This window comes from Daphnia pulicaria, chromosome 8, assembly GCF_021234035.1.
Source record: "Daphnia pulicaria isolate SC F1-1A chromosome 8, SC_F0-13Bv2, whole genome shotgun sequence".
NCBI lineage: Eukaryota > Metazoa > Arthropoda > Branchiopoda > Diplostraca > Daphniidae > Daphnia > Daphnia pulicaria.
Window position 1 is genome coordinate 15,642,882 of NC_060920.1, and position 21,691 is coordinate 15,664,572.

Genomic DNA, 21,691 nt, shown 5'->3' on the forward strand with positions numbered 1-21,691 from the left:
AAATATTTTATTTTGTTCCGCTTTCTAGTTTTCGTGAGCGAAGTTTAATGGCAACGCAGCTCCTGTGAGGGCGAGAACTCTTCTAAGGCTGGTTGATCTTCTTTTTTTGGAAATTTTGAGGCCCTTTTCGATCGAGAAAAAATCTCTCTTGTTTATCCACTAAATTCTAAAACATCTTTGTTTTAATCACCGAAAGGATGCAGTAGTTTGATCAGCTGTGGAATCTTTCGTCTTTATCCTGAATTTCTTAGCTGTTTGTCCACGAATTTGGTTTTGAAAAAGTAAGCTTCAGTGTGACGGGCAAGAGAAGTTGTCTTTGTTGGCCTTGCCCTCCATTTGTTTACCACTTCATTTCTGCAACTACGAAGTTAAATATTTGAGAATATTAAGATGACTATGGAATTAAGAGTCGGAAACAAGTATCGACTAGGAAGGAAGATCGGTAGTGGTTCATTTGGTGATATTTATCTCGGTAAGTTAATTTTCGTAACGAAAGTCTGGTCACTTGTGTATGTTTGTCCTGGATTTCTAATCATTCATTTCCAACACTCCCATTTAGGCACCAACATAGCCACTGGAGAAGAAGTTGCTATCAAGTTGGAATGCATCAAAACCAAGCATCCCCAGCTTCACATTGAATCAAGGTTCTACAAAATGCTGCAGGGTGGGGTGGGAATCCCTGCTGTAAAGTGGTGTGGTTCTGAAGGGGACTACAATGTCATGGTTATGGAGCTTTTAGGACCTAGTTTGGAAGACCTCTTCAACTTCTGCTCCAGGAGATTCTCACTCAAGACAGTACTCCTTCTAGCTGATCAACTTGTTTGTCGAATTGAATATATCCATTCTAAAAATTTCATCCACAGAGATATTAAACCTGACAATTTTCTTATGGGACTAGGTAAGCTCCATTTCCTGTTTTTCACATTACTCCTATCTAATTTTTTTGTTGTTTTTAACTAGGTAAAAGAGGTAACCTTGTTTATATTATTGACTTTGGTCTGGCCAAAAAATATCGGGATGCCAGAACCAATGCCCACATTCCCTACCGAGAGAATAAAAATTTGACTGGTACTGCAAGATATGCTTCAATTCACACCCATGTTGGAATTGGTAAGGTTCAGATGGATAAAAATCTTGATTCATTTTCTAAAATAATTTTTCCTTCGCTAAAGAACAAAGCAGACGTGACGATCTAGAAAGTCTTGGTTACGTTTTAATGTATTTCAACCGAGGTTCATTACCCTGGCAAGGCTTGCGTGCAGCAACTAAACGACAAAAATACGAAATCATTTCAGAAAAGAAGATGTCTACTTCTGTTGAGGAGCTCTGTCGTGGATATCCTGGTATGAATTTTTTAAATGTTTCATCTAGGTAGACGTTGACGTTTGTCGTTTTTATTAGCTGAATTTGCCACATATCTCAACTACTGCCGGTCGCTTCGTTTCGAAGAAAAGCCAGATTACCCGTATTTGAGACACCTCTTCCGGAACCTGTTCCACCGGCAACGTTTCACATATGATTACGTATTTGACTGGAACATGCTCAAATTTGGTGGTGCTCAGAAGCCAGCTTCTGGAGCTAATGGAAGTAGCAGCAATGGCTTAGCAACAGCTAACTCAGCCCTCCCTGTAGCACCAAATCCAGTGTCAATGCCTGTTGACGTAGCCGCATCTTCTGAAGATAAAGAGCAGAGGGCTCGAGCCTACAGGAATACACCCATCGCTCAGTGGGTGGGCCAGACAGCGACTCTCCCACCTGAGAGACCTGTACAGCCAGCGACCAATCCCCCAGCCCCCACACGGCCCTCGTTCTCGCATCCTACTAACCCCCTGCCTGCAACGTCCGCTTCGTGGGCTGCACGTTCCCGTGCAGCTCGTACCCAACAGTGAAATAATGAAAGTATCATTTGAAGGCTTTTAAGATTTGATGGTAACAATTAAGTCATGAATATATGGATATTGTTACCGATATGTACGACCAACCCTTGTTGTAAATGTTTATCATCCATTTTCTTCCTCTGATCTTGCCACTCTTTTGCATCCCTTCCCGTTCTCCTCAGTTCTCGATTTGCTCTTCGTAACGTGTCGCAGCCTTGGAAATCGTTTTTTGAAGTAAAGTGATGAAATGAAAAAAAAAAATTACTTGTATGTTGTCACACTTGTAAATTACGCGACAAGCTTATCGGAATACAAATGGTTTCTCAACAACAGTCTACACTTAATAATAACCCACAAGGAGAAAAGACGAAATTTTCATGTCATCAATTTATTCAACATAAAACTTACGAATCAAACCACTTCCCTTTCTTCCCAGATGTAACTTTAGCCATTTTAGAAGCCCCAGTTGTTACACTACCAGCAGCTTTCTTTTTTGTCGATTTTGTCTTAGCAACTCCCTGGCAAGAACAATGCAAAGTTAATTTTTTATCTATGACTGTATTGCCTAAATTTACCTCTTTCTTCTTAGCGGACGCTTTGCGATTCTCGGGATTTTTAAACATTTTTCTTCGAATTTTCGGTTTCTTTGATGGAACAACTTCAGCATCGGGGGGACTAGGTCGTTTACGATGTCGAATTTTCGGTCCTCTATGCGATGGTAGTCCTTTAATCTTAGGGTCAGCTTTTGCTCCACTGAATTCTTGAACGGGTAGTTCAGCAGTCGCATTGGTAGATGCGATTTTTTCATCTTTCCCTTTTTTTACATTTTCAAGACTTTTCTGAACACGGTTCAGTTTGGCTTTTACGGCAGCACGATTCTCCACACTGAATTCCACGATAGGTCGCTAAAAAACAAAAAAATAAAATAAAAATAAACACAGAAAAGAGGAGTCTCAAGTAAATTATGTTTACCCTATCTTTTGAAAACAAAGTGGGATTGTTGTTGATATTACGCAATGCCAGTAATGCGTCTTCGTGTTTGGTAAACTTTACAAATCCATGCCCTTTGGATGGATGTACGTTTCCTTCACCAACAGCTTTTAAGTCGCGCATAATTTTAGCCTAAAATAATCTGATGATTAATAAGATTCTTGTTATACAAAACCAAAAATTTACTGCACCTCTACGATTTTGGCATCTGGGGATGAATGATTCTTGAAAAGCTTAGACAACTTTTGATCCGTAAGTGAGGGTGGAAGATTATGGACAACCAATCGTTCCCGTGAAATAAACATGTGGAGATTTCGAAGCATTTGCTTTTTCCATAGTTCGTTTTGTTGCCTTTTCGCCATGTCAGTTGGAGAAACTCCTTGAGCGGCTAAGGTACCAGGTCTAATAACTAAAGAAAATTGTAAGATAAGCAAGAAAAAACAATCTTTAATATCTACATTCAGAATCTTACATCCTTCGCGAGCAAGAAATAGATTTCTCTTATCCTTATGTTCCTTTTTTTCAGCTTCTTGCTTTTTGTGATCGAGGTCTTCCCGAGTAACTGCAAGGGCCACGTCTAAAATGCGTCCATCTAACTGTAAATATGGATTTCGAGACTCTTCTAAACACTTTTGAGCTGATTCCGAATCCTAAAAATGGTTAATATGAAAAGTTATTAGTATGTATTTATTTTTGAAATAATGCAACTTACTCTAAATTTTACGAATCCAGTGCCCTTGGGTCTCTCCATAATTTTATCCATACACAACAATGCATAGTGAACACTACCAAATTTTTCCATGAAATTTTTCAACGAGTCTTTTGTGGTTGAAAAGTCCAAATTTCTGATAAAAAGAGTCTTTCCTTCTGCTACATCACTCTTCTTTTCTATTTCAGAATTATCACCCTTCCAAGCTTCTTCTTTTTTTGGACTTTCTTCTTCACCGGAACCATTCTCAACTTCAGAATCAGAAGCTTCTCCATCTTGTTCTTCTTCATCATTATTATCTTCATCATTATTTTCTTCATCATCAGATTCTTCATCTTTTCTGTCATTTTTCTTCTCTTGCGGCTCAATGTTTGGAACTTCGTCAGTTTTATTATTTAAAGTGGCATACTGTTGTTTTGGTATGGCCCAATCAATAGCTATTTGCCTTCCTAAAAAAAAAAAAAACTGATAAGCTATTATCAAATTTAAAATGTTAACATTTTCTTACCAAGAAATGGTTTTGCATTGCATTCTTTGATTGCTGTAGCCGCACATGGAACTGTTTTAAATTGAACAAAACCACAGCCAACTAAAGTGCCACCAGGTTTCTTTAATAATTTCACATCCTCAATTTCTCCATATTTCTCAAACCAGTTTTTAACAGCTTCTTCTGTTGCCTGTTAATAAATTAAATCAAGTACTAACTTACTAACATACTAAAAGTAGCATAAATTAAAGTTTCTTGGCTTACTTTGAAAGATAAATTGCGAATAATTATTCTTCCTCTTTTATTGGGTGGTCTCTTCTTTGATGTGTTTGCTTTAGTAACAATAGAAGCTTCTTTTTTAACTGAAGAGGGATTCATCTTTTAAATCTATCCAAACACGTGCTTGTCTGTATAACTGATGTAGCTAGTCAAGCAGACGATTATATGTGTCAAAATGTAGCATAGACTGTTGTCAATTGGCAAAATGACAACTAATGAGGATTAACATAAATACAACAATTACTCAGAAAATAAATTTTATGTGGCTGTTATTTTATGAAATATTTAATCTTACCTTTCAGTATATTAATCAAAGCCAAGTTTGAACTTGTAAACATTAAATCGACGTTGCCGGTACAAGGAGTCAGTCGAACCTCGTCTCCGACGCCATTCGCCCATTCCCAGCCTTTAATCAAACCGGCTTACAGTCTTAGTGAAAATTTGGACAATAATTAACTGTTTTCCTCTGCTGTGTTTCTTCTTATTGTCGTACAAAAGCTAACAATCACACGTTAATCATGGGAGAAGACAAAGATGATCGTAAAGGTATGTTTTAACTTCTCTAAACTACTTCTGTCAATATCAACTATAATGCTTTTGTAATGTTCTTAAGAGTCTGTGATGCTTAAGAAAGAAATTATTAAGACACATTACTTACAAGTAATGGGTGTGTAATGATCTGGTTGTATTTTACACATAATTTCATAACTTTTAATGGTTTATAATGTTGGCTCGTGGTTTTGCTTTTGTATGGAAATATTAGTCATAGTAGTTAGAAGGTAGTCAAGCAAGTAAACTTACTTGTTTGATTTATTAACATTTGAAATACTTTAGTTGACAGGGAGAGAGATCGTGACCGTTCCAGAGATAAGGAAAAGGACAAGGAAAGAGACAAGGATAGGGAAAGAGATAGAGACAGGGATCGTAGACGGTCCAGGTCTCGTGACAGAAAGAGAAGGTCTAAATCTAAGGAAAAGGAGAAGGAGAAGAAGCGTAGCAAGTCCCGTGAACGTGAACGCAAAAGGAGTCGTTCTCCTGTTAAAAAGCAGCGCCGAAGAAAGCCGTCTATTTACTGGGATATTCCTCCTATTGGTTTCGAACACATCACACCCATGCAATACAAAGCAATGCAAGGTATAAATCCTTATTCAAGTTTCAATTTTAATGTACTAATTATTATTTTCTTGAATCTACGTAGCTGCCGGACAAATTCCAGCTAACATAATGACGGAAGTAGCCCCACAAGTCCAAGTACCAGTAGTGGGTAACACAATCACTCGTCAAGCCAGGAGACTCTATGTTGGGAATATTCCTTTTGGAGTTTCTGATGTACGCGCAGCGGAGGAGGAAATGATGGATTTCTTCAATCAACAGATGCATTTGTCTGGTCTGTCTCAAGCTCCAGGTCATCCCATTTTAGCTTGTCAAATTAATCTGGATAAGAATTTTGCATTCTTGGAGGTTTGTTGGATTGTTTTCACGTGAAACCTAGTATTTTAGTGGAATCTTTAAATAATTTTGCTCTTTTACTTTTCAGTTTCGGTCAATTGATGAAACTTCCCAGGCCATGGCTTTTGACGGTATTAACTTTAAAGGTCAAACTCTAAAAATCCGCAGACCCCATGATTATCATCCAACACCTGGTGGTGGCGGCGGAGGAGGAGGAGGTGGTGGTCCCGAAACAACGCCCGGCATGAGTTCTGGTGGTATAACTGAAAAGAGGGCTGGAGGTGGAGGTGGTGGAGGAGGAGGAGGCACAAGTAAGGACGACTTAAAGTGATTCTTTTATGGCAAATTTCTTTAATGTATTCCTTGTTTTTTGCTCAGTGAGCACGATCGTCCCGGATACACCCCACAAATTGTTCATCGGTGGACTTCCAAATTACTTAAACGAAGAACAAGTAAGTTACCTGTTTCGTCGATGTGACTGTAAAATGTGTTTTCGATTGGGAGAAGAAAAAAGAGTGAGAGAAATGGGATTTGTGAGCGTCTAGTTGAAGCAAAATCGATTCTGATGAATGTCTTCTTCTTTCGTTCTCCCTAAACAGTGGTCACGTGATCCTTAAAACTTCCTACCCATTCCAACCACACAACCTCGATCCAACTCCCCACCGTCGATCCCTAGATTGTTATTTTTGAAGGTCGACTCTAGGCACGCACGCAAATTGTCTCATTCGAATTTAGGTAAAGGAATTGCTGATGTCTTTTGGACAACTTCGAGCCTTTAACTTAGTTAAAGATACGGCTACTGGCTTATCCAAGGGATACGCTTTCTGCGAGTATGCCGACGTCACCGTCACCGATCAAGTAAAGTAGACCATGATAATATTCCTTGAAAAACCATTACATCTAATTTTATTTTTCTTTCAGGCTATTTCCGGATTGAACGGTATGCAGTTGGGAGACAAAAAGATCATCATCCAGCGAGCCAGTGTTGGAGCCAAAAACGCCGCTGCTTACGCCCAGATGCCAGTCCAGATTCAAGTACCAGGATTCAATCTTGCTGCCGGTCCTGGCCAACCGACAGAGGTACAAAAATCAACCTTATCTAATGCGACAATTTTTTATTTCATTCTGGGCTTTTCTTTTGCGTAGGTTTTATGTCTGCTGAACATGGTGACACCCGAGGAATTGAGGGACGACGAGGAATATGAGGAAATTGTGGACGATATTCGTGAGGAATGCAATCGTCATGGAGCCGTACGTTCAGTCGAAATCCCCAGGCCGTTGGAGGGTGTCGATGATGTACCGGGAGTTGGCAAGGTCTTCGTCGAGTTTATTTCGGTGAGTGACTGCGTTAAAGCCCAGCAGGCGCTGACAGGTCGCAAGTTCGCCAATCGTATCGTCGTTACGTCATTTTACGAACCGGAACGCTATCACCGACGGGACTTCTAAGCCATGACGGCTTCTGTCATCAGACAAAAAGTAATCCGCAAGATATGCCCCTTCTTTTTTTTTTTTTTACTTTGATGAAACAAATAACGTCATGACGAACCGACGCTTGATGAGAATAAACGGCCTGATGCGTACGGGATTTCCCTTGATGAATTTGATTTTCTTTTTCTTCCGTTTTTTTTTTTGTCATTTCTAAATGGGTTTTTCGATATTTTGCATCAAGTTTGTGTTGTCCAACCTCTTTGTTTGGCGTGTCGGTGAAAAAAAACAATAACATGTGTAGTAATGTATAACCAAACCATATTTCCCAATACACAAATGTGCGGTGAACATCAAACTGCCACATTATTCCATTTTCGAAAGCATCCAATTATTTCAACTTGAACTAGAAATAAGTCCATTTTTAAACAGAGGTTCAATAAACTACGATAGAAGTTTTTTCATTTTCGTTCAAGTTCATCATTTTATTCTTCCCTGTGGCCGTGTGACAGGTAGAATTATTGCAATCGCCCAACGAGTGGAAATTGAAATTGCGTTGTGGGTCGACTAGAAACAGTTGTTGCAAAAGTTTACCTGGCGGGTTCTTTCCCCATTCGTATTAATAAGCGTTGATTTGTCCTAACGTGTTTTGTTTCATCAGACAAAACTAAAAAGGGAATCATAATTATTTTTCGCCGATAAAGTTTTCTTTTTTGAGTGGTAAAAATTAAAAATGAACGAATCGAACCGTGAGAGCGTGATTTCATTGTACACAAAAGAAAAAAAATGCATACATGATTGTACCGATTATAGTAACTGACCCGAACAAATGTCTCTCCCGCATCGTCAATTGGCGATAACTCCGCAGAGATATTGCACTTTACAAAGCTTTCAGATCGAGGCGGAATTTTCGGCCTTTTTTGTTTTTAGTTCCCATTTTGCTGATAGCAAAATGAAATTACTCGAATCATAGCACCTTTAATATGTAATAGCCCTTTCTTATAAAAATGAACAATAGACTCGTCATGAATTTAAACTTCCTGACGGGAGGGCAAATAGCTAATACAGCAAATGCGAGCAAATAGCTATTGAAAATTGCAGAGAAAATGGTCACGTTCTCGCTGGACATATTAATTGTAAGTACTTTGAAATATTATTAACTTCCTTTTTTGAACTTGCCACACCATCACGACATCATATGTCATCAGCGTTAACCACCAAAAAGAAGCCAGTTAAATAACGAAAGTATTTCTGGGCGTGCCCTTCCCTTTTTTCCATTCTTTTGCGGTGAGCAATCGTGCTCGGTTAAAACTCGACGCATTTAAACAATTCTCATCGAAACGCGAAAGGAAAAGGAGTTTGTCTAGCCGACAGTCGAGTTCGAAATAAACAAAATCCACTAATAACCCGACCCATCGCACAATAATAAAAGGCAGAAATAAAAGATTGAATAAGTGTGTATGTGTGTGTGCAAGTCTTTTGTGAAAAGTTCACCACAATAAGCCTGTCATAAAAAATCAACACATCGAAATGCCAGCGTGAATTGACAGAAATCGTGTCCATTCATTTTTCGCCCTTTATAACGTCAAACGTAAGTGTGACCACGCTGGATTTGGGTTGACCAAAAATCGACAGTTATTTCGAGAAGGTGAAATGGAGAAAGGAGACATATAAATACTTATAACAACACAGAGAAATTAACAGTAACAAGTAGTTGCGAGGTATTATTCCGTAAGAAGTAGATAAATAGAAACGACCTTGTCGTCATCATCGCGGACGGTCGTCTGTTTTGTATGGCCGGGCTTGCGGTACGCGTGCAATCGCCCCGAGTAGTTTGCGTTTCTTTTCATAGACATTTTTCATGTAACGTGAACTGCGCAGTGCCCACAAAAAAATTGAAACTTTTGGTTTGAAAAAAACCAACAGAAGAAAACGAAAATGATGGAACCCTCCCCTAAAAAAAAGCGTCGAGTTTTTAATGTTAACGTCCCAAAGAAATCCGACGATTCGACATGAACTTCATCGGCACCTTTTCGGGATGGTTCCACTCGCCGACAAACATTCTTCCGCAATTTTTTTGTCTACAATCAGCAAAAACAAATTGCAATCGAACGATTTTAGAATTTGAAACAAATTCAAAATCGGTCCGAAACTCTTTTATCTTCCCTGTTTTTTGGCCCACCTAGAGAACGAATCAAGAATGTATTTGCGTTCATTCCACATACTGGCGGTCACACGAATGGAATTCTTGAAATTGGTTACAGTGTCGAGTTTTTTCTTATAACCCAGTATGTTTCAGACTGTTCGTCCAAATCCGAACCATCTGCGTGACAGTCACCCTCATGTGTCGGTCGGTACAAAACTATGGTAGATCGCGTTTCATGTGTAAAGGCAACGCATTTCAACCAACATCCTCAATGGCACAAAAAAAAATAGAATATGCACAAGGACTTTTTAGTTGGATGAACTTGAAAAATACAAGTTCGAAAAAAAGTTATCGCACCTTTTTCCCTGAGGTGAATAATACAAGACGAAGTTCACTGTACCGCACTGTACTTCGGTTATACAATTTTCGTTTTTTTTTTTCATGGATAAAGTTTATACTGCAACAGTTAATATATTTAAAAATATCTTTGACGATGACGGCTGAGACTAAAGCGGCTGCCTTGATTTATCATCGCAGTTTATTTGAGTGGCAGTTTACTTACACATAATAAAGCCGACTTTCTCTTTTTAAAACGAAGTGAGATTCTTCAAAAAACAAATGTTGACATACGGCAAAAGACAACAACAAAAAACAGCGGTCGACTGTTCAGCTGTTCTCGTAAGACAAAGGGAAAATGTGGTCGGCCTCGTTTCAGGCCTTTAATCCACACTCGTTCAACAGCACACATATATTCTTATATATTGATGATGATACTGTACTGTATATATACGGCCCCCATCATCACTGATCTCCGTTATCATCCGTGTATTGTCCATCTACGAGAACTCATCTTTTTATGTTCATTCTCTCCGTTACGATACGAGAATGATGCTATACAAGTTGTTCGACTTACTTACTTTCCTTGACAAAAGGAACAGCAAACGGCCGACAATAATAATTTCGTGAAGAAGCAAAAAGGAACCGAAGAAGCGGGAATTTAAAAAAAGTCAATGACGAAGAAAGAAGAAACAGCAAAGCAACAATATAAAGAAAGTAAAAAAAAGAAAAGAAAACAGATAAGAAATTATTATTGATTCCGTTAGCTACTGTTCTCTTGTCTCGTCTCATTTCCGGCTGGCCGAATGACTCATTTTAACAAACGAAATTCTTGTTGGTCCATTTAAATGCTTATAACATAGCACCACTTCCTACACAGTCGATTTCGCTAGAACCGGACTGTCGAACCCGTTTTTCTTCTTGTGCCTCGATCGTTCGTTCGTTTTTTTTTTTATTTTAAAAAGAAAAAAGAAAAATGATAAAATAAAATTTAAGAGAAACACACAAGAGAGTTGGAGAGCGACATTATAAAAGACTGTTATGTTTCTTTTTGTTTTTTTTGTTTTTTTTTCCCTTTCTGGACGCATTGCACGTATTGCCCGGCAGCAAGTGCATAGGCGCTAACCGGATAACAGTACATGTGAATGATGCACGCGCCCCGGAAGGCTATGAACGTGGCCGGAAGAAGGAGGTTGTGCTATGCCAGCAGCAGTCAGAGCAATGTCACGTCCTCATGTGACGGTATGCCCGCTCGTTAGTTATTACACAAAATCCGGCTACTTTTCTGTTGTTCGTTCCTCCCGTTGGAAAACTCACACAGAAAAAGAAGAAGAATATAGTACTTTATGATGAGAAATGTCCGTACTAGATTTAAAGCATCTGACAAGTCTGTATTAAAAAATCACGGCGGATCTGACATTTCTAGTTTCAACAAGGGATACCAAAGACGTTTGATTTTTTCTGATTTGCGATGGGCACCAGTAGAAACAAGTCTCATAAAAGTAACGGTAACGATGTAAAGTCGAATGCAATTTGTTCCACGCAACTTTAAATTTTCGTCGCATAGTCTTCTCTATCAGAGGATAAAACCAAAATTGGAGACCACAAAGAAAAATGTCTTCAGAGCAGGAAAACAAGCAGACAGAATATGTAGACAATCAGAACAATTCAAATTTGTCTTTTTCTTTCAATATTTCAATCGGATTTATTCAATGCGGACACATACGGGCGCAACCGTCTGTCAATGTCCACACGACCTGACGACAAAAGCTCACGAGCCATCCTTGAAGAGTTGAGTAACCGACATGCCGGTCGTTTGAACGCCAAGAAATAAGTCGATGGCTATCACGATCAAGTTTTCGTTCCTCCCTCGGGAACATTTCAGGACTCAAGTAATGTGATAAAAAGAATCTACTAAGATTCTTTGAAATGTGACGCACTGTTTTTGATCAAGACTGCCAGTGGGTTGGTGGGTCCAAACGACGGCCGATTTCTTCCCTTCTTAACGAGGTAATGTACCGTGAACGTAATTCGGTCACGCCGTCACTCAAGTACGTATAGCAGCTCTCTTTTGGTCTAATTCAATCATCACGTAATCAACGGATCAAGCCATAAGGGCGCCAATTGCGGGCGCCTTCAAATGGAACAGTGCCGCGAAACAGAACGAACAAGTATGCCTAATTTGCATCCGTGCGATGCTTAAGTACACCTTTCGTGAAAAACCTGCCGTCGGCTTTCTCAATTGCTGTATTATGCACGGAGTCTGCAGTAGGGTCCCATAATGAAACAATCTCATTGTTCCCGTGTCATATAATATAACGTTAACAAATAATTTGAGGCGAACCATATGGAATGAAATGTCATTTAGCTGCAACGCAGCCGACTAAATAACGACTTTTGAATGGTCACTTAAAGTCAAGAGCGGTGGGCGGCATGCCGACCTCGTTTTCTCTTGGCAATTCCGACAATTTCAAGAGCGGTATAATATTATACGATTGTTTCATGACGATTACATTGCCCAGTAGAAGGCGTCGATGCCCCCTTTGACAGTGTTCTACAAGGGAGCTGTTAACAAGTATTGCAAGAAAGTCGACAGCATCTTCATTCCCGGAACTGGATCCCAAAAAAAGATCGGCCCACTTTGATGACAATATTTGAAATGCTGACAACGCAAACTTGGACTATTGTTACGGTACACCCGCCCTGTTACATAAAAGATACAAGCCCACACAGTCACTAGAATCCGACGAAAGTCAAAACTAAGAAAAAAAGAAAGCGTCAACCATTTGAGGAACAGATGGAAAATATTTGTTCCTTAAAGAAACTGAAAAATAAAAGAGAGAGAGAGAGAAAAAAAACAATGGTTTCTAATTCTATCGTATTTGGGATGAAACAAAATTTTTTATCATCACACTGCGTGATGCCCGTCTTATATAGTACGTCATATCGAGAAGAAAGCGCCAATTCAAACATTTCCATTTCAACAATGGGGGGATATTTGAAAAGAAAAGACATTCGCTCATTAACGCCGGTTGAAAGCAACATCAATGTTCTGCCATCTCTAAGAAATTACTCGGATAACAGCGAAAAAAAAAAAAAAAAACGTACAGATGCGGATGTCGACCTCTACCTTCATCACGATCTCTAATGAATTTAAACGATAGTAAATTCTCTATTAACTTGGCAATTCTTTCGTATTTCAGCGTGCCACCCCCTGCCGTGATTTGTTTGATCGATGAATTGGAGTGAAACAAAAGGGTTGGCAAAAAAATAAGGGAAATAAAAAAATCAACAACCAACGAAACAAGAATCGTGTCCGACTTGACTTGTTTCTTGCTCGTAATCAACCATCTCATCCGCTCGACCAGCGGAATAAAAATGAATCAGAAATGAATCGTCATTGAGGTCAGCAGCGAATCGTCGGGGGATAATCAAAATAAGAGCATGAACTGCGCAACTGCTATTGTCCAACGGGAGCGTGCTAATGAATTGGAGCGTGCTTCTCTGAACGACGACGACAATGACACGTAGGCTACTTTTTAATTGATGGCGGATCGATGAACGCAGTTTCTCAATGACACAAATGGCTGCTCCAATTTTCCTTTTTTCTTTTAACGACCATCTTATTGCTTGATTTTCCTGTGCCTATCGATACTCCGTGAAAAATTTCTAGATGAATTTCACCGTGATATTTAGAGAGAGAGCTTAACGCGTCCAATGGTCGAATTTCTCTAGATATATATCAACAAGTCTCTGTCCGAAACGACACGGAGAATTTGTCGATTGTCGAGTCTATTAAATTGTCTTACATCTTCTCTAAAAGTGTATGATATACATCAAGTCTATACATGTTCCGGTTCACTTTTGGCGCCCTGTTAAAGGACTTTCTCCCGGCATGGCCGCAACATTAATAGCAACAGATGCTCCGCGATTTAAAAAAAAAAAAAAAAAGATTTAAACGAACCAACAAAAGAATAAATTAGCTTAGGAAAAAAACTTTGTGGCCTATCAAGCAGTGCTGATTCCAACCCCCCGAAAAGAAAAAAAAGAAAAAGAAAACAAAGAGGATTCGCCATCGTCATTCCCACCGGCAGAAGACGATGCAAGGTGTGTGTGTGTAAGCGGGCCTGCAGGTGCTTGTGTGTGTGTGTGTATCAAGTTCCTGCGGTGTGGGGCCCAACCGTGAGCCGGGGCCCTTTATTAAAGAGTCTTTGCCAGTAGCCGAGCTGCATCAGTCGCTTTGCAACGCTCGTCGATGACGCCCGCCTTCTGTTGTTGATCTTCTTGTATCGAGTAGAGAGAATTTGTTACGCAACAACAAGCCCCAGTCAAAGACAGGTTGGAGAAAAACCCAGAAATACCCCAAATTTTTGATTGAAACACAACTCAGCAGCGGTCTTATCTTCAATCGCGGACCTCAGGCACTGGATGCGTCGCAGCTTGTCGATCAAGAAATAAGCCAAAAGAGGAACAACATTTTTCTCAATCTCGACAGGAACTGATCCTACTCCGAGCCGTGATCCATCAGTTCAAGACTTGGCCCATCATTCAACAAGAGAAAAGGAAAATTCAAGAGGAGCCAAACATGTCGTTGACGAGGTAAGATTTTTTAAAATATTTGTACATCTTTTCCTGGTTGCTTTGGGCAATCAAATTTATTGAAATGGGAAGTGGTGCTTTCTTTTTTTAAAAAATGTTGGGCTTTTTCGCTCTCACTGAGAGATGCCTCGAGCAGGAGCGACAGTGGAGAGGACGCATTCTTCAAAAGAATTGTACCGTACTTCTGTTACGATACTGCGTGTAAAAGAAATAAATATCAGAGGGGGGAAAACAAGGAAGACTACATAGCTGGACTTATTGTGCTCGCTTGCCCGCCCGCTTGACCGGCAATAAGGTGCAATTGCAAAGAAGACGGAGCATCAACCAAGACTCCCCATGAGCTTCAAAGTCCGTCTAACGGCCTTGCGGTCTGAATAGGAGGACCCGAAAGGGAGTAAAAATCTGTGAGCGATGCCCACACATAACGACTAGACACGAGTGGCTTCGGCGTCAACAGCACAACAGGGATGGACGGGCCTACACTGATCCGTCCTTGTGCATTCAGTGGGATCAGCCATCCGCAACGGGCCTATTGTACGGCATTGTGTTTTCTCTATCTCATTTTAGATATTTTTACTTTTCTCCCACCCATGGTGATGCAGTTGCCAACAAAGTCCCGAAAGCCTCTAGTAAGTCCAGCATCTGCTCAAAACAGTTGTAAATTCATTCCTTGATAAAAGCGGCCAAGAAAAATAATACCTGAAAGCATTCGACAATTTATGGCTCAGCTTCTCGATGATTTCGTCGTGGGCTCGTCAAAACAATCGCGATAATAGTTGGCAAATTGTGTCTAGAGGTCATTAGCACCGGGCACACGCAAAAGGGCCATTTTCTTACATGCCTTTTGGCAGAAAACGAATGGGACAGAGAAAAGGATATGGAGATGACATTAATGAATGTATCGCGCTCTCGATACTTGCGCGAGAAAAACAGTAGGAGACTCTCTTGCGCACTCCGAGAATAAGAGAACCTCTCGTGGTCCATTTCCTGTCTTTTACTGCCCTTAAATTGCTCAAGCTAGTACCTCTGCTTATATACACCTTTACGGACGGGCTATATACAACTTGGCTCCCGCGTCTTGCACCATTCCCGTCTCCTTCGCAACTTTTTTCTTGTAGCAATTCTTGTTTTATCTTTTTCTTGCTCTCTTACAATTGATGACATCAACTCGTAAAAATGGTTGGTTTTTTCTTCTTCTTCTTCGTCTTGGTATTTTTCTTTGTCCTCATTCGTTAAGATTATGTCGCCATCGCTCTCGTGTCTCGACTTATATTTTTTTGTTTGCCTCACTACTCGAGATTTTGTTGATTATTCTTTTAAAAACTAGTCGAGTTTACAAATCTACCTCTACGCATTAAATCAGTTGAGTAATCACAAACCAGGATTTCCAGTAAAACAGTTTAATTTTTTTCATTTGACATCCTGGTTTCTTTGAAAAAACGTGTGTCTTTGTTCATTCCCGGTCAGTTATTAATGTAAGTAATCATCTATTTTGTCTAGTCTGAAATGATGACCCCTTTAATTTAAACAGACGGAAACGATGCTGACAAGCTGTTGATTAATCTGTTATCTTTTAATTGCAAACTAGAGCAAGTGAATTACTTGAGCGTACATGATGAATTGTTAGGGAAGAAGAGAGACTTGCACAGCTTCAAGCCAATCATGGTAGTAATTGTCTCATTAAAAACCGATAAGACCTTCAGCGGTCCATCTTACTCACATAGTTGAAAATGAAATCTCACGACAGACCGCTGTTCCCTCCAATCATCTGCAGGCCACAATAATGTTCTCTTGTCGTATCAAAAATATAAGGAGGAGCGACGGTTCTTATTCTTTCAGACATGACAGATATAACAGAAAATTATATCAGATCGAGAGAAGCAAAAAGGTAATTCCGTGGTGCACAGTTACACGGCACAAGCCAAACTGAATTTTTTTTCCATCTCATCATTTTGAGAAAAACCACTCCCAAAAGGGGGAAGCTTAATTATACTGTATAAGAAGCAATGTAATCTCGGGGGGTGGGAAAAAAAAGCTGCAAAATTCTGAAGACTTGTCTACGATATAGCTTCCACGATTAGATCCGTCGAATAAACCGCCGTGCGTGTAATCATCATCGTCGTACATGTATATACTCCGGGCGGTATCTTTTTTTTTTCTCGAATGGCTCCCAATTGATGCGATTTAGACACAGTGCATATACAAAGAAAGAAACTGAATGAAACGGAAGGGCAAAAAACCTGCAGAGTTTGAAAGTGAGAAGTGCGATGCTAAAGAAACAGTTGCATGTTCATATTTTTCTCTATCGAGTCTCTGGCAATAAAACAACTGGTTACTTTTCCTTTTCTTTTTCTGACTCGACAAACTTGCTCTCTCACGGCGGCTAGAGAAAAAAAAAAGGTCGGCCGAGAAGGTCACGCTGTGTACATTCGAGAATTTCGACTCACGCGACTTGTTGACTATTCCGCCTCGCCGCCTTATATTTTCCCGAACGAGTGAAAGTGAAGACTATATAACGCACACAGTAAAAAAAAGAAAAAGAAAAGAAGATTATCGAATTTCTCAGAGCGGTTCCAAGTGCGTGTAATATAGACACACACACACACGTAATCGAACCAACTTGCTACTTTTCGTACGTCTATGCTACATTCAGTAGGGAAAATTTGGGGGTTTCGCTAGCATGAACATGTCGGGAGTTGCCGGGGTGAAGACATTTTGCCGTTTTCTATTTCCCGATATTGAACTTGCGGTTGAAATAGATAATTTCAGGTATTTTTTTTTTAGATAACAATGGCACCGAGACACGGAAAAAGTGAAGCGTCTGGCACTTGTCAGCAATTGTTCTGCTCCATAAGGGCAGACCATCAATGCAATCATGCATTGACGGTTCGTTTTCTTTTCTTTTTCTTTACTTTTGAAATAAGAGAAACAAAAGAAGGAGCAAGGCTACGTCCTTGGCGTGCTACCTGTGTGCCCAATGTGATAAAAGTAACGAAGGGGTGAACGCCCCACAGCACCGCTTCCTCTTATAACTCAAAACCATCCAATATGTACTGAGACTGTTGATGCCGTTTTCCCAAGAATTAACAGGAATCCCGGCATGTCAGTTTCTTCATATGTTTTTCCCCCCGCGACTCTTGAGAACATTCACGATGTTCATATTATATTCAATCTTTTTTCTTACAAGTTATTAACGGGCAGGAAAACAGAGGAAAACGGCCCAAAAGTTCAGTTCACTGTCTTATTCACCTATTCCTTTTTCTTTTATTTGAGTTTTATTAGTGTTGTTGATAATATTATTTATGTCATTTTTGTTGTGTGGTGGGAGGGAGTTCTTCCCAATCATAAAAAGAAAGAAATGAGATAAAAACATAGGTGAATAAAGAAGCGGGGAAGAACATATAGAAAGAATATATTATAACCGGTCCCTTGAGTTTTATTTAACTATGCCGCAGCTGGGACGATAAGAGAATAAAAGAACACGACAATTCGTTCCGAGAATTGGGGGAAATATTTTGATCGAGACGTTCCTACGATGACGCACACAAGGACGGTCAGATTTAGTTGTAATATCAATCGGTCGGAACGCATCTCATCGCGGTTGACATACAGTGGGAACGCTTCGGGGGACAAGTACTATTTGTTTTTCTACTACGTCACCATTCCAATTGCTAGACCTTCTCATTTCTCTGATCAATGCACGAATCAAAATGGAACAGACTGAGAAAAAAAAACTCAAATTGATCAGGAAACGACAAACGCAAATGGCAAAACGTTGTACCAATCTCGTTTGCCCCGTTAAACGTTAGATAATATTCCGCATTTTCTCGTTTGCTACATATTAACTCCTTCTGTTTTTAAAAAAATTTGTTTCAATAACCAAATTTGTCGTGACTTGGTAACCGCAAGATTTCCGATCATCCGTGACGGCAGCCTTCACCTGAATGTCACGCTTCGGCTATCTCTTGACCATATCTTTTCCTTATTGAATTTTTTTGCAACATAAAAACATGAATAAGAAATATCCCTCCTCAGACATGAGAAAAGTTTAGATCGTGTTGCCTACGATTGAAATGTCTCGACTGATTACATCTCGACTCAGCCCACTGACAAGTCAAATCGATCCCCTCCAAGAAAATGTATATAATTTCGATCTCCACTTTTATCAAATATAGAATCAACAAAATAGCTGCGACAAAGTACATGGAAATCTCGAGATTGCATCTACACGAACAAATTCCTCGGCAACCAAAACCTTAACATTCCTTCCGTGTGCACTAAACTTCAACAACATCCTGAAAAACTGCGGAAAACCTCAGTTTGAAAGACGGGGGGAAAAAAACAACAAGAACATAAGAACAACATCACCGGAACGAGAAATCGTGAAACAGTCACTTACTTTATTTACTTTTTAAGTGTCGGGTCTCCCGAGTAACGACCGGCGTTCCAATTTGCCTATTGAGTGCGTATAAGGGATCAAAGCCAGTAGTAGTGGTTGGCTGTCTACTAGCTCTACTAGCAGGATCGCAGCACAATCACCATCTTGCAAGTTTAACCGTCTCTTCCCGCAGGTGTATTTGGTTAAACAGCTTTACTAGGAATGATGGCAGCGAGTTCTCTGGTAATTACCACAGCAGAGAGGAAAGGTAATTAAAAGTCTGGAAAGTCGAAACGGTACCACATGTCGTTTCTTCACTCGGACGCAAGAAAGCAAGATGAAATAAATTTGGGGCATTGTTTAGGAGCATCTTCACGATGGGCCATATCTTTCTGAGGCAGAAGAAATGGCCGACACACACACAAGAAACAAAAGATAACGGACGAAAGGAACGTAACTTAATGACACGACAAGTCAAAATTCTACTGGTCAAACAAAACTTCTCGTTTCACCAAATGAGATTTTTGGGGCTGTTGCGACGTTGCGACCACTTTGTCATTATTTAATATTGCAAATAAAAATAATTAATTGAGATAGAATTCGGTTACAAGGTCAAAGGAAAGGGTGAACAAAAATATTTTTGTAAAATTCAAAGTCAATCAAAGTCGAGATCGGTTCAAAATTCGTCTGCAGAAAAATTGGTCGTTTCTTTCACGAAATCTTACCTCTCCCTACCTGTTTCACCGGTCGGCCATTTTTTTTCATTGATTAGAAATTTCAAATTTGCAACGCAGTAGAACAATCATAAAAACAAACTTAAAAGTTCCATCTACAGCTGATTTTGCCATTTGGATTTTCAATTTGGTTCCTTTTCCAACATTCTCAAATGTGATGTTGATATAAACACAAACGACGAAGAAGACAAAAAAGAAAGACCTTTTGAACTTTTGGTGGTGGACCTGGGATGTAGTTAATACCCCCGAGCATTATTTCGAGTAGAATGGTAATGGTTTGTTGTTGTTGTTTGTTTGTTTTATTCTTCATTCTCTTGGTATATACAATATACTATATAATACGACATACTCAAAAGAAATAATCAGAGTCAAAGAGCCATAGCCCAACCTTCCCTATTTCGTGACCTGCTGTTAACATTCGTTGGACTAATCAACCCCGGCGTGATATCACGACCGCCATCACCTAACCCGGGAATGTCCGCAGCCTTGAAGGGTCAAATAAGTGGCACACCGAACTCCCGGGCAAGGTTGTTGTTGCGACGTATAAAAATGTTTTTTCTTCGCTGAAGGCGTTCAACGCCAATTGGATGGGTTATAAAACGTTTAAGAGCTCGCACAAACAGACAGCAGTTGCTATATCTATACGTTTGTTCGGATGTTTCTCCTCTTTGCTTAGTAGCGTTGTTACTCGCCTGGTGGTCAGAGTGATGTTCGCCCGGAGGTGCGTGAGAGACTTTCGTCCAGCCATTGCCTGCCCAGTCCATAGGAAAAGAAAACAAAGAGAAACGATTGAAACATGGTTAATGGCCCGTCAAGTAGATACTAGCTTAGATGGGTGCTAGTGCACTATACAATCATGTGGAAACCCCGGCCATCAGTTTCATCTAAATTCCATTTTCCTTGTGTTATTTTTGGGAATTTTTAGAATGATACTGCTACCAGTTGTGCTGATGGTAATGACTAGTTGTTTGCTGACTTCTGGCATTCCCCGATTGACGAGCAACGCCATGCTGTGGAAACGCCTGGGTCTCAATCGAGGCATTGGCAACGAACGGCCGCAAATCACGTCCAGCAAGAAGAAGGGCGAGTCGACCGTGTACTTTATCAAACTGCCGCCACAACCGCACTACTATTCCCCTTTCAATCTTCTGCCAACATCCAACGACCAGAAAAATACGCCGGAACCTTTCGAAACGGTAAACTTTGTTTTTTAATTATTATTACCAGGATCTTAGTTTTCTTGGGTGGGAGGTGCGCTATTAGTTAGACGTGTAATAAGCAAAAATACTGAAGGCGGTGTACCGTGTGGAACGAATCCGATTCGCTCCGGGAGCGGAGAGCACACAATCATAAAGAAACAAAACAATCTAGCTGTCATATATAATAAATAGTTTCTATTATAAAGTTGTGCTGACGACATTGATTGACACTATTACGTTTTGATTAGGTGTCGGTCGACTTCACGGCCAACGGTAAACCGGAGAATGTTTATCACTGGAATCTTCCGCTGAGTTTGACTCATCCCACGACGACGACCACGACGACAACCACAACGACGCCACATCCGCCGACGTCGACGCATTCGCCATTGAACTACAAGAAACCCTACCGCCATAATTACTACAACAACGGCAAACCCCACAAGTTGTATTTCGTCAAACCTTCTTATCGCGCCCCGGCGACCACCGTGCCCACCGCCATTAACCCGACCACCACTACAGAGACGCCGCCATCTTCGTCCACCATCGGTTTCTACAAGAAACTTCAATTCAAAAAGAATTTCAAAGGCAACGGCAAACCGAATCAGCTCTACTTCGTCCAACCCGCCCATTTCAGTTTCTGAAAAATCCATCAAAATAATCTGTTGGCTTTTCTGTTTTATTTTTTGAACTCTGCTGCTGCTGTTGTTATTTTGTTTTGTGTTAACTTTATTATCTAGCATGCCATTAGCGAAGAAAAAACAAAACATAGTAATAATAAAAATGCGCGCGCGCAAACTGCGTATAGCTCCAAGGTTTCTAACCATTTCGTCGGCTTCCAAATGTGCATCATTATTAAATTAAACGACCATACAAAAATGAGAAGAAAAACCCCAAACTAAAAAATCGTATTTTCTTCGTTCGCTTCTATATCTTCCCTAGCTCTTTTTTCTCCGACATTTCCACTGGATTTTTTGTTTTGTTTCCGTGTACATAAATGGTGGAATACGCTTGTTATTTTTCGTTATAAAATAAAATTCAAAAAAAAAAAGTTAATTTAAAATAATCGGATACGTGTTTTCT

General features: G+C 40.0%; 4 protein-coding genes across 4 annotated transcripts; 3 read left to right on the forward strand and 1 right to left on the reverse strand.

Annotated features, from left to right (window-relative positions):
• Positions 1–104: 104 nt before the first annotated feature.
• Positions 105–2,207, forward strand: LOC124352588 (casein kinase I-like). Its single transcript, XM_046802124.1, has 5 exons — positions 105–472; positions 560–898; positions 961–1,110; positions 1,173–1,343; positions 1,402–2,207. The coding sequence occupies exons 1-5, from the start codon at positions 391–393 to the stop codon at positions 1,887–1,889; spliced, it is 1,230 nt and encodes a 409-aa protein (XP_046658080.1). The 5' UTR covers positions 105–390; the 3' UTR covers positions 1,890–2,207.
• On the reverse strand, positions 2,126–4,512 carry LOC124352585 (RNA-binding protein 28-like). The gene is made up of 8 exons (XM_046802121.1): positions 4,328–4,512; positions 4,085–4,253; positions 3,580–4,025; positions 3,340–3,517; positions 3,059–3,276; positions 2,850–2,999; positions 2,453–2,782; positions 2,126–2,395 (listed from the first exon to the last, which is right to left on the reverse strand). Exons 1-8 carry the CDS (start codon positions 4,439–4,441, stop codon positions 2,282–2,284), a joined length of 1,719 nt encoding a protein of 572 aa, XP_046658077.1. The 5' UTR covers positions 4,442–4,512; the 3' UTR covers positions 2,126–2,281.
• Positions 4,513–4,710: 198 nt separating this feature from the next.
• LOC124352586 (splicing factor U2AF 50 kDa subunit-like) lies at positions 4,711–7,595 on the forward strand. The gene is made up of 8 exons (XM_046802122.1): positions 4,711–4,888; positions 5,177–5,476; positions 5,541–5,803; positions 5,880–6,102; positions 6,170–6,243; positions 6,527–6,649; positions 6,713–6,871; positions 6,938–7,595. Exons 1-8 carry the CDS (start codon positions 4,861–4,863, stop codon positions 7,235–7,237), a joined length of 1,470 nt encoding a protein of 489 aa, XP_046658078.1. The 5' UTR covers positions 4,711–4,860; the 3' UTR covers positions 7,238–7,595.
• A 6,320-nt stretch (positions 7,596–13,915) lies between these two features.
• LOC124312673 (mucin-6-like) lies at positions 13,916–21,674 on the forward strand. The gene is made up of 3 exons (XM_046777161.1): positions 13,916–14,297; positions 20,335–20,605; positions 20,857–21,674. The coding sequence occupies exons 1-3, from the start codon at positions 14,284–14,286 to the stop codon at positions 21,250–21,252; spliced, it is 681 nt and encodes a 226-aa protein (XP_046633117.1). The 5' UTR covers positions 13,916–14,283; the 3' UTR covers positions 21,253–21,674.
• Positions 21,675–21,691: the final 17 nt, after the last annotated feature.

Excerpts from the sequence above, each read along its gene's own strand:
- LOC124352588 (XM_046802124.1), top strand. The coding sequence starts at position 391 with ATGACTATGGAATTAAGAGTCGGAAACAAGTATCGACTAGGAAGGAAG. Across the intron at positions 1,111-1,172 it reads TCACACCCATGTTGGAATTG|AACAAAGCAGACGTGACGAT; the intron begins GTAAGGTTCAGA and ends CCTTCGCTAAAG. Across the intron at positions 1,344-1,401 it reads GCTCTGTCGTGGATATCCTG|CTGAATTTGCCACATATCTC; the intron begins GTATGAATTTTT and ends CGTTTTTATTAG.
- LOC124352585 (XM_046802121.1), bottom strand. The coding sequence starts at position 4,441 with ATGAATCCCTCTTCAGTTAAAAAAGAAGCTTCTATTGTTACTAAAGCA. Across the intron at positions 4,026-4,084 it reads CAATGCAAAACCATTTCTTG|GAAGGCAAATAGCTATTGAT; the intron begins GTAAGAAAATGT and ends TTTTTTTTTTAG. Across the intron at positions 3,277-3,339 it reads ATTTCTTGCTCGCGAAGGAT|TTATTAGACCTGGTACCTTA; the intron begins GTAAGATTCTGA and ends AATTTTCTTTAG.
- LOC124352586 (XM_046802122.1), top strand. The coding sequence starts at position 4,861 with ATGGGAGAAGACAAAGATGATCGTAAAG. Across the intron at positions 6,103-6,169 it reads TGGAGGAGGAGGAGGCACAA|TGAGCACGATCGTCCCGGAT; the intron begins GTAAGGACGACT and ends TTTTTTGCTCAG. Across the intron at positions 6,650-6,712 it reads ACGTCACCGTCACCGATCAA|GCTATTTCCGGATTGAACGG; the intron begins GTAAAGTAGACC and ends TTTTTCTTTCAG.
- LOC124312673 (XM_046777161.1), top strand. Across the intron at positions 20,606-20,856 it reads CGCCGGAACCTTTCGAAACG|GTGTCGGTCGACTTCACGGC; the intron begins GTAAACTTTGTT and ends CGTTTTGATTAG.